The sequence below is a fragment of the Lynx canadensis genome, chromosome C2, assembly GCF_007474595.2.
Source record: "Lynx canadensis isolate LIC74 chromosome C2, mLynCan4.pri.v2, whole genome shotgun sequence".
Taxonomy (NCBI): Eukaryota; Metazoa; Chordata; class Mammalia; order Carnivora; family Felidae; genus Lynx; species Lynx canadensis.
In genome coordinates this window covers 68,064,101-68,082,657 of record NC_044311.2, presented here as the reverse complement: position 1 = coordinate 68,082,657, position 18,557 = coordinate 68,064,101, and the positions used below count along the sequence as shown (strand labels likewise).

At 35.5% G+C, this 18,557-nt stretch overlaps 1 protein-coding gene across 1 annotated transcript in view; it reads right to left on the bottom strand.

Moving 5' to 3' along the window:
- The window catches only part of NAALADL2 (N-acetylated alpha-linked acidic dipeptidase like 2), a 923,861-nt gene that overhangs the window by 324,412 nt on the left and 580,892 nt on the right, over positions 1-18,557 (bottom strand). Inside the window, 2 exon segments of the mRNA XM_030330052.1 lie at positions 3,146-3,351; positions 13,915-14,007. Of these exon segments, the coding sequence (XP_030185912.1) occupies positions 3,146-3,351; positions 13,915-14,007 (299 nt within the window).

The window sequence follows — 18,557 nt, the reverse complement described above, 5'->3', positions numbered from 1 at the left end:
TTTAACATATTTACATACTACCACATAGACATTATGTGTGTATATATATATATATATGTATATATATATGTATATATATATATGTATATACGTACATATATATATGTGTATATATATATATACACACACACATACATATATATATGTGTATGTAAATATATATATATATACATATATATATATATATATATATATGTTAGTCCATTTAACACTCATGAGAACCTCATGCTAGTATATTCATTGGAGGATCAAGTCTTGGAGAAATTAATTTTGCCTAAGACCATCCATGTTATGTCAGAAAGAATTTGAAGTCTGACTTTTGACTGTAACATCCACAGTAGCCTGTGAAAAATGAAGCATCTTGAATAGAAGAAATGGTACTTTTCTTTAGTAAATGGTACTATTTTATTTAACAATGGTACTATTTATTTAGTAAAAAGTATGATAATTTTCCTCAAGGATCAAGATTAGTATTGATTCAATTAAAAAAATAAAAATAACTCTATCACTATAAATTCCAGTTTTAAGTCTATTGACCAATATCACCTAACCTTTTTAATTACAACTATGGGTTCCAAGAGGTTCCCGTGCAAGCAAAATTAAATAGGGCAATACGACATGTCAACAGGTGCTTTCCTTACTCAGCTTCACTAGGATATCAATTTAGAGCATACATTGACTTTAGTCTAAAAGAAAAAGTTTCATTCTCAGGGGTAGTTTGGTACAAGTAGACACAATGGAAAAGCTAATAGTTTCCTAAATTCCTTCTCAGCCAGATAGTTACAAAATGGCTTTATGAACAGTATTGTAATAATCTTCTGAGATAGAGTAATTTTATATAGTATACTCTATGAGCCAATAATCAAATCTATATGTTATTCACCATGTTCCTATTCACCATTTTCTTTACTCATATATCTTTGCCTACCTAGTCATGGAAAAAGTAAGAAAATGACTGAACGAATAGTTAGTTGCCAAACATGCATACACACATAAACATGTTAGAACAGAGGTCCCTACTCTAACTGAATGTAAGAGATTTTTTTTGACATAAATACTTTTTCCTATGAACTCCTACATTATAGATTTTTAGTTGTATCTACTGATAGAGAAAATACAAAATTATTAAAAGATAAAATGAATTCAGTAAAGCTTACAAATAAATTTATATTTTATTAACCACAAAAAATCTACTTAATTTGAAAATATAATTGCTTACATACATGTAAGGCCATAATATTGATTCAACTTACAAACTATGATGCTTGATGCTCAAATAAATTCAAAGACTTTTTGCAATAAACTTCCCCATGCAGAGGGGCTCAGGATATATAAGTTTAGAATGTCTGTTGTTGGACAAGCCTAATTTAAGAAAGAACATAGTTTAGGAATATACATGTTAATTTAGGATTAACATAAATTTATTATGAAAGTTACTAGATAGATATGGAGAAGGCTGTTTGATACAGTGGAATAAATTTTTGGAATTTGAAAAGAATCTTGAAGATACTTTTTTAAAAACACACTTTACTGTTGCAAGAAAACTGAAGTATTGTTTTCTTTATGATTAAAAAACATTAAATACTAAAATCAGCCCAATTCACAAATATATTCCCCAAGTTGCATAACTTGATTATGTCTTTAAAGTAAGTAATTTGGAATAGAAGTTTGAAAGGTTGGTTTAGCTATTACATTTGCCATCTTACTAAAAATTTGTCAATTTAAAAAGGTTCTTTCATCAATGGAATTTGTTCATTTGAATTAGTTCTTTTGAATATGGAATAAACATTCACACAACTAATTTGAGTATAGAAAAGTATTCTAATTTGCAATGTGTATATCTTGATAAATTTACACTAAAATTTTCCCACTTTTAAGACTTCTTGTTTTTCAAATTAAAAAAGATGCTTCCTATTTTCTTTTGTATATTTTTGATATTTTCTTTATAGTCAATAGACATTTTATCTTTGTTGTGAGTACTTAAATAAAAAAATGAAATAATAGTAGAATTTGCCCTTAGATATTTAGGATTCTTTTTTCTCCAAAGCTGAGGCAGTAAACAAACTAGAATATCAAATTGTTTTATTTTCCTAGATAAAATTGTATAGATTTTTCCCCTACATTTTCCCACTAAACTTCTTTTTTTAAAAAAAATCACAAAGTAAATAGAATATCTGAGAGTTTTACAATATTTTCATTGTTTTTAATATGGCATCAATCCAATTATTGGTTGTTATATCCCATTAAAAATACAGTGCATCTATGAAACAGAGACATATCAAAAGGTTTGAAACTTAAATATTCCAGTGGTATTCTAACAATGATCCACTGCATGCTAGATTTCATTTGGATAAAGGCTTCCTAAGGTAGTTTAGATAGATAGATAGGTTAATAGGTAGATGCAGAAAAGAAGAGACAGAAAGACAGAGGTATAAGAATAGGAAGATTGAGGGGTACCTAGGTGGCTCAGTCAGTTAAATGTCCAACTTCAGCTCATGTCATGATCTCATGGTTCGTGAATTCGAGCCCCACCTGGGGCTCCATGCTGACAGCTCAGAGCCTGGAGCCTGCTTCGAATTCTGTGTCTCCCTCTCTCTCTGTCCCTTCCCAAATTGCTCTCTCTCTCTCAAAAATAAATAAACATTAAAAATAAAAAAGAATAGGAGGATTGAGTAGAGGGAGGGAGGAAGAAGGGGAAGAAGAAAGGAAACCGATATTTTGAGGCCAATCTACAAATTGTAGAGCTAAGATATAATGCTAGAGTAGTAGACATTTAACATAACAGATTGTTTCCTAATTCCAGATAATTGCTAGAAAGTTAAAAAGAAAAAAAGTAATTGCATGCATCACTTGATCTTTTCTTGTCCAGTAATTGTCAACCTGTCTAAGGAGAAATACAATAACCAGGCAAACACAATTGTGGGTATATCATAGTCTATAGGCAGCAAGAGTAAGGTAGTTGCAGGTCATACATAATTCACTGTGATCTAATTCCCCCTCATTCTTACAGGTGATCTCAACAAATTAGCAGATGGTTGAGAGGCACATTCTTATCCTTGGTTTTGACAACTTTATTTTGTCAACTTTAGTCAAAAAGAGTGAGTGCACGAGAGCCAGAAGAACATATTAATTAATGTACATTTACCTCTCCCCATTCATATGAGCCAATATTGCCAAAAGCTGTTCCTCCCCATGAACAGAAAACAATTGTGCGGTCTGGTCTCCACCCTCTCTTAACTCTTAACATCAAGGCCCGGATAAAAGCTGTGATTATGGCAGTGCTGCTGGCCCATTCTTGTCCATAATAACTGTATGCAGTGTGATGGCGGCTGCCAACTATGATATACCGATCTGGAAACAGAAGAAAACAAGGGCCATTAACACAAAATATAAACCCTAACAATAAATTTAATGACATTTACATAATCCTATTGCACAACCGAGCAACAATTATGTAAAATTGTTCTAATAATTAAGACTACTTTAACATTTTTCACCCACTGTCTTGATTCACACATCTGTGTATATCAAAGCAGAGGCAGCTGCTGAACTCAATTATGATTCCAAAGCTTAGATCCATATTACTGTCCTTTACAACACGCATTTTAATTAATGAAGTATACAAATATGCCACAATGAAATCTTTATCTAACATTTTTCCAGAATCATAGTGGGAAGTGCCCTGTAAACAATGTGTGTATGCTCAGTAAATATTAATGAACTATTAATACATATGAGGGAGTGCTTATCAGTAGCTATAAATATTAAATAATGTGGTAGTCATATATGGATTTTGAAAAAATCCAAATGAAGTATTTAGGAAATTAATTATAGCTTCCAACTTATAGTTTTATCTCCTCTCTCTGAAGAAAAAAAAATCAACATCAAAAGTCATCCAACTACTGTAAAAGTTTCCTTCCCTTCCCTTCCTTTCCTTCCCTTTCTTCTTTTTTATTTTATTTTTTTTAATTTTTTTTCAACGTTTATTTATTTTTGGGACAGAGAGAGACAGAGCATGAACGGGGGAGGGGCAGAGAGAGAGGGAGACACAGAATCAGAAACAGGCTCCAGGCTCTGAGCCATCAGCCCAGAGCCTGACGCGGGGCTCGAACTCACGGACCGCGAGATCGTGACCTGGCTGAAGTCGGACGCTTAACCGACCGCGCCACCCAGGCGCCCCGCCTTTCTTCTTTTTTAGAGAGAGACTGAGCACAAAAGGGGGGAAAGGACAGAGGGAGAAAGGGACAGAATCTTAAGCAGGCTGCATGCTCAGTGTGGAGTCAGATGAGGGCTTAAATCCCATGAAACTGGGATCATGACCTGAGTTGAAATAAAGAGTCAGACGCTCAGCCAACTGAGCCACTCAGGCACACCTGTAAAAGTTATCTTTTCACATATTTCATATAATCATACAAAATCCATTAGATACAACATGAAAAAGATCTGCATGACACATAGATGGGGCCTGCTCAATATACGTTACAGACTATTGCCAATAATAAGGTAGAATAAAAGCGTATCTCCAGAGTTTCCTCTGATTTTGTTACCATTGAATGCTATTGGTATAGAACTATATTTATTTCACTAAATAGTCCTATACTTTCATGTAAAAGGTTTCTTCACCGAGTGTTATTTTATTCAGAGATGTCCCATAGCTCAATGGTGCAGACTTTGAAGCCAGCCTCCTTGCGTTTGGATCCAGTCTATTCAATTTGCTAGTTATATGACCTTGGGAAGCTTATCTAAGCTATTTATGCCTTAATTTCTTCAGTATAAAATCAAAATACAAATGGTACATACATTATTCAGTTCCTTTGAGTTTTATTTTTTAATTTTTTTAAAATATAATTTATTATCAAATGGCTTCCATATAACACCCAGTGCTCATCCCAACAAGTGCCTTCCTCAATGCCCATCACCCACTTTCCACTCTCCCCCACCCATCAACCCTCAGTTTGTTCTCTGTATTTAAAAATCTGGTATGGTTTGCCTCCCTCCCTCTCTGTTTGTAACGTTTTTTCCCCCTTCCCCTCCTCCATGGTTTTCTGTTAAGTTTCTCAAGATCTACATCTTGGAACATATGAGTGAAAACATATGATATCAGTCTTTCTCTGACTGACTTATTTCACTCAGCATAATACCCTCCAGTTCCATCCACATTGCTACAAAAGGCCAGATTTCATTATTTCTCATTGCCAAGTAGTATTCCATTGTGTATATAAATCATATTTTTTTATCCATTCATCAGTTGATGGACATTTAGGCTCTTTCCATAATTTGGCTATTGTTCAAAGTGCTGCTGTAAACATTGGGGTACATGTGCCCCTATGCATCAGCACTCCTGTATCCCTTGGGTAAATTCCTAGCAGTGCTATTGCTGGGTCATAGGGTAGTTCTATTTTTAATTTTTTGAGGAACCTCCACACTGTTTTCCAGAGTGGCTGCACCAATTTGCATTCCCACCAACAGTGAAAGAGGTTCCCATTTCTCCACATCCTCTCCAGCACCTATAGTCTCCTGATTTGTTCATTTTAGCCACTCTGACCAGCGTGAGGTAGTATCTCAGTGTGGCTTTGATTTGTATTTCCCTGATGAGAAGTCACATTGAGCATCCGTTTCATGTGTCCCTTGGCCATCTGAATGTCTTCTTTGGAAAATTGTCTATTGATGTCTTCTGCCCATTTATTCACTGGATTATTTGTTTTTTTGGGTGTGGAATTTAGTGAGTTCTTTATAGATTTTGGATACTGGCCCTTTATCTAATACGTCATTTGCAAATATCTTTTCCCATTCCGTTGGTTGCCTTTTAGTTATGTTGATTGTTTCCTTTGCAGTGCAGGAGCTTTTTATCTTGATGAGGTCCTAATAGTTCATCTTTGCTTTTAATTCCCTTGCCTTTGGAGATGTGTTGAGTAAGAAATCGCTGTGGGTGAGGTCAAAGAGGTTGTTGCCTGCTTTCTCCTTTAGGGTATGATTTCCTGTTTCACATTCAGGTCCTTCATCCATTTTGAGTTTATTTTTTGTGAATGGTGTAAGAAAGTGTTCTAATTTCATTCTTCTGCATGTTGCTGCCCAGTTCTCCCAGCACCATTTGTTAAAGAGACTGTGTTTTTTCCATTGGATACTTTTTCCTGCTTTGTCAAAGATTAGTTGGCCATACTTTTGTGGGTCCAATTCTGGAGTCTCTATTCTATTCCATTGGTCTATGTGTCTGTTTTTGTACCAATACCATACTGTCTTGATGATTACTGCTTTGTAGTAGAGGCTAAAGTCTGGGATTGTGGTGCCTCCCGCTTTGGTTTTCTTTTTCGATATTACTTGGCTATTTGGGGTCTTTCGTGGTTCCATACAAATTTTAGGATTGTTCTAGTTTTTTAAAAATTTTTTTTTTCAACGTTTATTTATTTTTGGGACAGAGAGAGACAGAGCATGAACGGGGGAGGGGCAGAGAGAGAGGGAGACACAGAATCGGAAACAGGCTCCAGGCTCTGAGCCATCAGCCCAGAGCCCGACGCGGGGCTCGAACTCACGGACCGCGAGATCGTGACCTGGCTGAAGTCGGACGCTTAACCGACTGCGCCACCCAGGCGCCCCTGGATTGTTCTAGTTTTGAGAAGAATGCTGGTGCAATTTTGATGGGGATTGCATTGAATATGTAGATTGCTTTGGGTAGTATTGACATTTTAAAAATATTTATTCTTCCAATCCATGAGCACAGAATGTTTTTCCATTTCTTTGTGACTTCTTCAATTTCCTTCATAAGCTTTCTATAGTTTTCAGCATACAGATCTTTTACATCTTTGGTTAGGTTTATTCCCAGGTATTTTATGGTTCTTGGTGCAATTGTTAATGGATCAATTCTTTATTTCTCCTTCTGGTTCTTCATTATTGCTGTATAAAAATACAACCAATTTCTGTATGTTGATTTTGTACCCTGTGACTTTGCTGAATTCATGTATCACTTCTAGCAGACTTTGGGTGGAGTCTGTCAGGTATTCCATGTAGAGTATTATGTTGTCTGTGAAAAGTGAAAGTTTGACTTCTTCTTTGCCAATTTTGATGCCTTTTATTTCATTTTGTTTTCTGATTGCTGATGCTAGGACTTCCAATACTATGTTAAACAACAATGGTGAGAGTAGACATCCCTGTTGTATTCCAGATCTCAGGGGAAAAGCTCTCAATTTTTCTGAATGAGGATGATATTAGCTGTGGGCTTTTCATAAATGGCTTTTATGAAGTTTAAGGCTGTTCCTTCTATCCCAACTTTCTTGGGGATTTTTATTAAGAAAGGATGCTGTATTTTGTCAAATGCTTTTTCTGCATCTATTGACAGGATCATATAGTTCTTATCCTTTCTTTTATTAATGTGATGTATCACATTGATTGATTTGCAAATATTGAACCAGCCCTGCAGCCCAAGAATGAATCCCACTTGATCATGGTAAATAATTCTTTTTATATGCTGTTGAATTCGATTTGCTAGTATATTGGTGAGAATTTTTGCATCCATATTCATCAGAGATATTGGCCAGTAGTTCTCTTTTTTTGTTGGTCTTTGTCTGGTTTGTCTTCATACTTCATAGAATGAGTCTGGAAGTTTTCCTTCCATTTCTATTTTTTGGAACAGCTTGAGACGGATAGGTATTAACTCTGCTTTAAATGTCTGGTAGAATTCCCTAGGGAAGAGTCCAAGACTTTTATTTGTTGGGAGATTTTTGATAACTGATTCAATTACTTCACTAGTAATGGGTCTGTTCAAATTTTCTATTTCTTCTGGTTTGAGTTTTAGTAGTATGTGGGTGTTTAGGAATTTGACCATTTCTTCCAGGTTGCCCAGTTTGTTGGCATATAATTTTTCATAGTATTCCTTGATAATTGCTTGTGTTTCTGAGGGACTGGTTGTAATAAATCCATTTTCATTCATGATTTTATCTATTTGGGTCCTCTCTCTTTTCTTTTTGAGAAGCCTAGCTAAGGTTTATCAATTTTGTTTATTTTCTCAAAACACCAACTCTTAGTTTCATTTCTCCATTCTACTGTTTTGTTTTGTTTTGTTTTATTTTTGGATTCTATATTGCTTATTACTGCTTTGATCTTTATTATTTCTCTTCTTCTGCTGTTTTTGGGGTGTCTTTGCTGTTCTGCTTCTATTTCCTTTAGGTGTGCTGTTACATTTTGCATTTGGGATTTTTCTTGTTTCTTGAGATAGGCCTGGATTGCAAATGTATTTTCTCTTAGGACTGCCTTTGCTGCATCCCAAAGGGTTTGGATTGTTGTGTTTTCATTTTCATTTGTTTCCATATATTTTTTAATTTCTTCTCTAATTGCCTGGTTGACCCATTCATTCTTTAGTACAATGTTCTTTAACCTCCACGCTTTTGAAGGTTTTCCAGACTTTTTCCTATGGTTGATTTCAAGTTTCATAGCATTGTGGTCTGAAAGTGTGCATGGTATGATCTCAATTCTTTGGTATTTATTGAGGGCTGTTTTGTGACCCAATATGTGATCTATCTTGGAGAATGTTCCATGTGCACTTGAGAAGAAAGTATATTCTGTTGCTTTAGGATGCAGAGTTCTAAATACATCTGTCAAGGCCATCTGGTTCAATGTTTCTTGAACCAGGGACATTGTTTCTTACTGATTCTGTGTCTAGATGATCTGTCCATTGTTGTAAGTGGAGTATTAAAGTCCCCTGCAATTACCACATTCTTACCAATAAGATTGCTTTTGTTTGTGATTAATTGTTTTATATATTTGGGTGCTCTCAAATTCGGTGCATACATATTTATGTTGTTAGCTCTTCCTGATGGATAGACCCTGGAATTATTATATAACGCTCTTCTTCATCTCTTGTGACAGCCTTTAATTTAAAGTCTAGTTTGTCTAAGTACGGCTACACCAGCTTTCTTTTTTTCTTTTAATTTTTTTAATGTTTATTTATTTTTGAAAGAGAGAGAGAGAGTGTGAGCAGAGGAAGGGCAGAGAGAGAGTGAGACACAGAATCTGAAGCAGGTTCCAGGCTCTGAGCTGTCAGCACAGAGCGTGATGTGGGGCTTGAACCCACAAACTGTGAGATCATGACCTGAGCCGAAGTCGGATGCTTAACCAGCTGAGCCACCCAGGTGGTCATACACCAGCTTTCTTTTGACTTCCAGTGGCAGGATAGATAGTTCTCACTTCTATCTCACTTTCAATCCCCTCACTTTCAATATGAAGGTGTCCTCAGGTCTAAAATGGGTCTCTTGTAGACAGCAAATAGATGTGTCTTGTTTTTTTTTATCCATTCTGATACCCTATGTCTTTTGATTGGAGTATATAGTCTATTTACATTTAGTGTTATTATTGAAAGATATGGGTTTAGAGCCATTGTGTTATCTGCAGGTTTCATGGTTGTAGTGATGTCTCTGGTCCTTTGTGGTCCTTGCAACATTTCTCTCAGAGTCCCCCTTAGGATCTCTTGTAGGGCTGGTTTAGTGGTGATGAATTCCTTCAGTTTTTGTTTGTTTGGGAAAACTTTTATCTCTCCTTCTATTCTGAATGACAGGCTTGCTGGATAAAGGATTCTTGGCTGCATATTTTTTCTGTTCATCACATCGAATATTTCCTACCATTCCTCTCTGGCCTGCCAAGTTTCAATAGATAGGTCGGCTACTACCCTTATGTGTCTACTTTGTATGATAAAGCCCGTTTATCCTTAACTGCTTTCAGAACTCTCTCTTTATCCTGGTATTTTGCTAGTTTTCCTATGATATATCGTGCAGAAGATTGATTCTTCTGGGATTGTCTAAAGGGAGTTCTCTGTGCCTCTTGGATTTCATGTCTGTTTCCGTTCCCAGATTGGGGAAGTTCTCAGCTATGATTTGTTCAAATACACCTTCACCCCCTTTCTCTCTCTTTTTCTGGAATTCCTATGATACAGATATTGTTCCATTTGATTGCATTACTTAGTTCTCTAATTCTCCTCTTGTGATCCTGGATTTCTTTAATCTCTTTCTTCTCAGCTTCCTCTTTTTCCATAATTTTATCTTCTAATTACCTATTCTCCCCTCTGCCTCTTCAATCCTTGCTGTGGTCACCTCCATTTTATTTTACACCTCATTTATAGCATTTTTAAACTCATCATGACTTTTTTTAAGTTCCTTGATCTCTGCAGCAATAGATTCTCTGCTATCTTCTATGCTTTCTTCAAGACCAGTGATTAATCTTGTGACTATGATTCTAAATTCTTGTTCAGTTATATTGCTTATATCTGTTTTGATCAATTCTTTAGCTGTCACTTCTCCCTGGAATTTTTTTTGAGGAGAATTCTTCTGTTTGGTTATTTTGGCTAGTTTTCTGTCCCTTATGAGTTTTCATTTGTTTTTTGTTTTTTTTTTTAATGTTTTATTTATTATTGAGACAGAGAGAGACAGAGCATGAGCAGGGGAGGGGCAGAGAGAGAAGGAAACACAGAATCTGAAGCAGGCTCCAGGCTCTGAGCTGTCAGCACAGAGCCCGACGTGGGGCTTGAACTCACAAACTGCAAGATCATGACCTGAGCTGAAGTTGGACGCTTAACTAACTGAGCTACCCAGGGGCCCCTGCCTTATGAGTTTTAAAAGCTTGTTGTGTGCTCTCCATCTGAAAGCACTGCTATATTAAAGGGGCGTCACACACTGTCCAGGGCCTGGCCCTTCAGGAGGTGTTTTTTTTTTGGGAGAGTGTTACTTGATTTCTGTTGTTGTGACTTGGGTTATTTTCCTAGTGATGTTTTGGGCTCTCCACCAAATGTGCTTTGATTTGTTCCTTGAAGTAGCCCTGGAAAGGAAAACAAACAGGAAACAAAAACATGCAAACACACAAACAAAAAACAAACAAACAAACAAACAAAAAACAATCTAAAAGTAAAAAACCAGAAACACCCACTGCAAGTAAAGAACAGGGTGGAGGCGATGCTGTTGGAAGAGCACATACAAAGAGAAAAATGACAGGGGTGGGGAAAAAGAAGCAATAAACATTGACCAGGCAGAGAGACTAAAAGGCTTAATCCAGACAGAGAGAAAGGAAATTAAGGAAGGAGGCAGGGGGAGAAGAAATTAAGATAAAGTTACCCAGACAGAGAAACTATATGGCTTGATTATTCCAGAGACAGAGAAAGGGAAGTAAAGAAGGAGGTGTAGAACATGTATCAAGAGAATGGATTAAATATGTCTGTTTAGACAAACCAACAACCAGAGTAACCAGCCTAGAGGAGAGAAGAGATAAGAAGGAGAAATTGAAGGAAGAATATATCTAAATAACAAGAATTATCTGAGAATTAATCCAGGCAATGCAGCAGCACTGGTCTGGAGGAGTGGGTCCTCTGGTTCCTCAGCATCTATCCTGTCCCAGTAGATATGCAGTCACCCGGCACTGAGGGGCATGGTTTGGTGTAGGTGAGTCCTGCTTCCACTGTGGGCCCTGCAGATCAATCCCTGAGGCTCCACCTCAGTGGTGGTGGGGAGAGAAATGGCAACCCCCCTCCCCCACCCAGTCTCTTCTCCACAGACCCTGTGGAGCCATCCTCACTGTGCTACGGGTGCAGACAAGGCAGTCTGTCTTGTTCCACCGACTCCCATGCCCTGGAGCTTGGCTGGGATTTAAACTCCTGCTCCGTGAGCCCTGGCGCTGGGGAAGCACCTCTCTATGCCACCCGATATGTGGTCCTGGCTTGTTTTGTCCTCTCTCACAGTACTCCAAGGAGGGGACCACTTTCTCCTACTGTGGACTGAGCCCCTGACCTAGCTACTGAGTCCAGGGCTGGTTTCCCTCCTCCCAGGTGCGAGAACAGGGCACCTGCCCTGGTCCATAGAAAGCCCACAGTTAGAGATGGGATCCCTCTCCATCCCCATCTGAGGTTTTTCTCTTGTCCAGATACAGTCCTATGCTTACCCAGTTGCTGTTTCTCTCCCTTTGTTTCTCCACAGAAGGGGATCCCTCCCCTTCATGCCTACACAGCCCGTTTTATCTGCCCCAGTTTGTAATCACCCACATATGGCCCACCATCCCAGTGTCTCCCTAGTAGATTCAGACTCTTTCCCTCCCAGACTCTTGGGGTTCAAAGTCCTTTGGCTTCAACCCATCTTTGTTTGAGAGATGCAGGAAGTATGGATCCCCCTACTTCTCTGCCTTGTTGGCCTCTCCTCCTAGTTGCTTTGAGTTTTAAATGAGTTACTATTTGCAAGGCACTTTTAACAGGGCCTATCACATAAGGACTGCCTATGTGTGGAATAAATGAATTATCCCTTCGTGGCAGCAAAAAGCTATTTGATGGGAAATCACTGTGTGAAGCTGTTTTAGTTTTCTATACTGATTTTTGAACCAGCAATAAATTTGATCTGCCAATGTTTTATAAAAATTTAAGTAATAGTATATATACAGTGGCTGTAAAGGTTGAAACTCAGGAAATGTATTTACTCATCTCCGAGATATGTGCAAAAGTTCTGCTTGGGATTATCTGTATTCTAGATAAACCATATGTAAAAGCCTTAATACTAATTGATGATTGTTTCTAATTTTCAGAGCCATTAAATAAGAAAATCATGTTAATGAGCAGCTAATATATTTGTGTAGGATTCAAATAAGCAAAATTTGAGAAGCTTTACATATTATACACTGAAGAATACTACCAGTAAATTGATTTTAAGAAATTGATTTTTTCTATATTGAATTTCAATTTGGAAATCTATTTTACCCTAAAGCTAACATAGTTTTGTACAATTTGGTTTTTCCATAAAAACTAGCAAATGCACCAATGATGACAAATATTTCTGGTGCTTCAGTTAGAGATTCTGATGATGAAAACTGGTTGAAATAGTTGAAATGCAACAGTACCAATTTCCAAATCTATTTATACATTGTATTTAAAGACATTAAATCAGAGGTTGTTCACCATTGCTACTGTAAGGAAATCAGAGAAAATACGTATCTTCCATAAATTCTATAGAAGTTGGCTGGCAGGAAACTTGGGGGTACGTAAAACTTGATTTCAGAATTTTCTTGGTTATCAATTATAGAGTCAATTTGACAAAAGTTGTGGCGAAAAATAATTCTCCAAGGAGAACTTGAGTAAATATCCCAACCAAATCAACAGAAGTGACACAAGTGTGCTAAATAGACCACTGCATTCTACCCTGCATACTAAGCACATCAGATAGCAGCATGTGGCTCAACCTCACAATGTATTTGGAAGTGTTGCTATATTAATCTCTTAATTAATATATGTACCAGTATGTTTTACTTTTTTAGCCTGCATAACATCATCTGAAGATGCCATAAGCATCCCAAAGACAGGCGGAAAATAATTTAAAATTTTACCAGGTGATCATTTTCATAAGCATCTTCAAAATCTAAAGCCATGTAAACATTAGGCAGAACTGTCAGTGGACCAAGGCTCATAGAAAATATAGTATAACACTGAAAGATCATATTTTGGAAATAAAAACTTTTATTTTTTAAAAAAGACATCATTAAAACTAAAATATTTTCTTTCTAAAGTAGTCTTTTCTTGATAAAAGTGAAAACTCCAGTGGTGTTACAGAGAAGAGCAATAAAAAAACAAAATAACCCAAAAAACCATTGGTTTTTTGTAGCTTTTCTTCATGAGGCACATGCCAATTTAATAAATCTAAACTCTGTTCTCTCATTTTGGGTTTTTTCCCCTTACACTTCCTACTTTGATTTATTTTTGAAGAGAATGAGAAAGAGAATGAAGACCTACTTGTTCATTTCATATTGACTCACTCTTATAGTGGTGTATGTGAACTAGTTACATCTAAAGTAGGTCATTTAATTATGCTATTACATTGTTATAGAGAGTTTTCTTGTGATGGTTCATATAAAGTATAGATTATAAACAGATTATAAATATAGATATAAATACTTAGCCCTACTTACCTGGAGATGTCAAGCCCTTTAAATATCCAACAACATTAGTAACTGTTTTGAATTTGGTAACTGTCTGAATTTGCATGCTGACAATTCTCTGATCTGAAAAAAAAATTTAAGATATTTATTCTCCTATAATGTGTTATTTTTTCTTAAAAAGTCAAATTAATCTAATATCATTACAAACAATTGGATTTTTCTAGATAACAAAAGTTACACTTTTTGACAAATATCTTCTCCATATTTTGTGTAGAATTTATTTTAGGTACTAGTTATACAATGATGACTAAGTTACAATTGCTGGCCTCACAGAACTTCAGAGCTATAAATAGACAATTCTAAACTTTACATTCAGAGCTACAGTGAGGTTCAACATGAGAGCACACAGAAGACCTCAGGGAGATGTGGAAAACTCCTATTTTAAAAAAAATATGTATTGGATAAAGATATTTCCAAAAAAAATTACATACTTTTCTAGCTTCAGAAAAAGAACATGTAGAAGATAATTTAACCTTTACTGTATGACTCATTATTACATTATCCCATTGAAAACTAAAGTATTACAGAAATTAAAAGAATAGATTTCTAAAGCTATACATATTTCCACATATTTCAGTCTTCATTTTCATCTGTGTTGTTTTGTTTCTCACCTCCATTCTAAATCGCCACATATTGCTTTGCCTTTTTTGAGTTCTTGCATCTATGCTTGATATTCAAACATTTTGACAACAGATAAGGCAAAGACACCAATCAGGAGATACATTAGTCACAGTCCTAAAGCTGTCTTTGAAGACCTTTAGGGGTAACATATATTAATCCTGTATCTGATGGATCCCAAGAAGTCTGGAGGTAAGGGAGTTTCTAAGAGAGGTTCAAGGGTATCCAGGAGGTTCTGTTGGGGGGGCGGGGTGACAATTAGAAAGTAGCTAATGCAAAGTGGCAGGTCTATACTGACAGACCTTCCAATATCACTTTTTTCTGCTAGATGAAAATTGTTACAATAAATAAGTTTCTTCCTTCCTTGAATGTACCCTTTCTAACAACTTAAATGGGAAATCAGTATACTGGATTTGTTAATAGCATAACTAAAACAAAAGTAGAGATGCCCTGAGAGAATGCCTGAGCATCCCATATATGAGAAAAGGAAATCTGCTTAGAGCCCAATTATTGTGGTTTTAATTCAGGTGCTATGCATTTTTGTTTGTTTTAAATTAATATAATTTGTTTCCTACAGCAGTTTCAGATTTACAGAAAAATCGATCAGAAAGTACAAAGTTCCCAAATATCCAGTGTCTTTTCCCGACCCTATTATTAACATCTTTCATTAGTGTGACATATTCATTACCTTTGATGACCAATATTAATACATAATTATTAACTAAAATTCATAGTTTACATTAGGGTTCACCCTTTGTGTTATAAATACTATGTGTATTGAAAATGCAAAACGCCATGTATCCAATACTACAGTATCATACAGAAGAGTTTGACTGCCCTAACAATTTCCTGTGCTCTACCTTTTTATCCTTCCTCTAACCCCTCCTTATTGAACCCCTGGAAACCATTGATCTTTTAAATTTCTCCATACTGTTGTTTTTTTCCAGAACATCATACAGTTGGACTCATATGTTTGTTTTTAATGCTCTGTTCTACATTTGTTCCAAATAGTCCAATTAAGTAAACTTTATTATTATTATATGTTAAATGTTTATTTATTTTGAGAGAGAGAGAGAGAGAGAGAGAGCAGGGGTGAGGGGCAGAGAGAGAGAGAGGGAGAGGCAGAGAGAGAATCCCAAGCAGGCTCCATGCTGTCAGCACTGAGTCCAACACAGGGCTCAATCTCAGGAACAATGAGATTATGACCTAAAATCAAGAATTGAGCCATCCACATGTGCCCAGAGAAGTGAACTTTACATAAGAGAGTCATTACTTTTTGTTTTTAAAAAATCTTTCCAATCTATTTCTTTAGCAACTTCTTACTACACCCATAGCCAGAAGCAAGGGAAACAAAAGCAAAAATGAACTATTGGGACTTCATCAAGGTAAGGAGCTTCTGCACAGTGAAGGCAATAATCAACAAAACTAAAAGGCAACCTATGGAATGGAAGACAATATTTGAAAATGACATATGTGATAAAGGGTTAATACCCAAAATCTATAAAGGACTTACCAAACTCAACACCCAAAAAACAAATAACCCAATTAAGAATGGGCAGAAGACATGAATACACACTTTTCCAAAGAAAACATCCACATGGCTAAAAGACACATGAAAAGATGCTCAATATCACTCATCATCAGGGAAATACACATCAAAATCACAATGAGATACCACCCCAGCCCTGTCAGAATGGCTAAAATTAACAACTAAGGAAATAACAGATGTTGGTGAGGATGTGGAGAAAGGGGAATCCTCTTGCACTGTTAGCAGGAATGCAAACTGGTGCAGTAACTCTAGAAAACTGTATGGAGGTTTCTCAAAAAATTAAAAATAGAATTACTCTATGACCTAGCAATTGCACTACTAGGAATTTATCCAAAGGATATAAGATTGCTGATTCAAAGGGGCACATGTACCCCAATATTTATAGCAGTGCTATCAACAATTGCCAAATTTTGGAAAGAGCCCAAATATCGATCAACTGATGAATGGATTAAGAAAACTCCACAACAGAATACTACTCAGCCATGAAAAAGAATGAAAGCTTGCCATTTGCAAAAATGTGCATGGAACTGGAGAATATTATGCTAAGCAAAATAAGTCAAAGAAAGACAGACATCACATGATTTTACTCATATGTGGAGTTTGAGAAACTTAACAGATGATCATAGGGGAAGGGAAGGAAAAATAAGAAAAAAACAGAGAGGGAGGCAAACCATAAGAGACTCAAATACAGAGAACAAACTTAGAGTTGATGGGGGTGGAGGGGTGGGGGAGATGGGGAAAATGGGCGATGGGCATTAAGGAGGGCACTTGTTGGGATGAGCACTGGGTATTATATGTAAGTTATGAATCATTGGATTCTACTCGTGAGGCCAAGACTACACTGTATGTTAACTAAATTGAGAAATAAATACATATACATATATATATATATATATATGTATATATATATATATATAAATTAAAAATTAAAAAAAGATGTTTGCTATACCTTCCTCAAAAATTCTCTTTCAGATGAAAAAATATCACTTCTCTTCCTACTTTGCTAAGAGATTTTATCACAAGCAGATGTTAAATCATCTTTTGAGATAATTGTAAGCCTTTTCACTTCACAATGTTAAAAAATGCATATATTCCTGGAATAAGCTCTACTTGGTCATGATATGTTTTCTGCAATTGGTCACTAATATTTTTAGGATATTTCAATAAATATTTATAAGTTATTGGTTGACAATTTTACATACCTTTTGTCCTTATCTGATTTTGATATCTGGGTTATACAACCTCACAAATATTTAGAGATATTTGCTTCTTTTTCTAGATTTTTTAAGAGTTTATATGTAGCATGAGGATTTTCCATTTTACAAAGGAGTGCTAGGATTCATACATACACTGATCCTCATATTTTGTGTGCGGGATGGGGAAAGAGGGTACATTCTCAATGTATATTTTCATTTCACTTAATATTTTCAAATAAATAATAATGGTTATAAATACATTATGATTTTTAACATTTTTATTTCTTCTAATTCACTTGGATTTAGTTGTTCATTCTATTCTTGTGCTTCCAAAAAAAAGCACTGCCATACATCTGTTATTTTGTCCTCTTTTCTGTCATTAACTCACTTCTGTTTCTTATTTTTCCTTTATCAGTTTTGCTAGAAGTAGCTAATATATTAGTATTTTCAAAGAATGAGTTTTGGGATTTGTAGATCCTTATTTTATATTTTTTCAACTTCAATATTAAGTTCTATGCTTACTATTACCTTTGTTCAATTCTACCTGGATGCCTTTAAGGCTACAGATTTTCTGTATAGATGTTGTACATTAATTTTGATACAGTCTTATTATCTTACATTCTAAATTTTAAAATTTATATTATCATTCTTTTGATAATATACATATTAGTTCAAATAATTTTTTAAATATCCAAATACAAGGTGTGTGTTACAGTTTTAATACTGATATTTAACTTAAATGTGGGCAGAAAACAAGGTCTATATACTACTGGTATTTTGATGTTATGTGAGAATTGTTTTGTGACCCTTAAGGTATTGTATCTGATAAATACAGAATATACATTTTAATAAAATGTTCAATATAAAAATGGGCCTTTCTTGTTAATGACTGCAGCATTTCCTATACATGTCAAGTAGATCAAACTGGAAAACTGTGTAGCTATAACCTTATAGAATTGTTGTATATATTTTCTGTTAATGACTGAGACATCTTAAAGTTTCTCATATGATTTGTATTTATTAATTATCCTGGTAATACTATCAAATTATTATTTGCATATTTTTAGCCCAGTTAGTTTCATGCATTCATGCATTTGGAGTTGCTGTATCTTTTGGATTTCTATACAGAATACATAGAACAATTATTCTTTACATCTTCTCTATCCCAAGTTTTTTCTAAAGTCTTCCTTCCCATTCCCCTCTGATATTAATATAATTACTCTATCTTTCTTTTGCTTAGTATTTCTCCA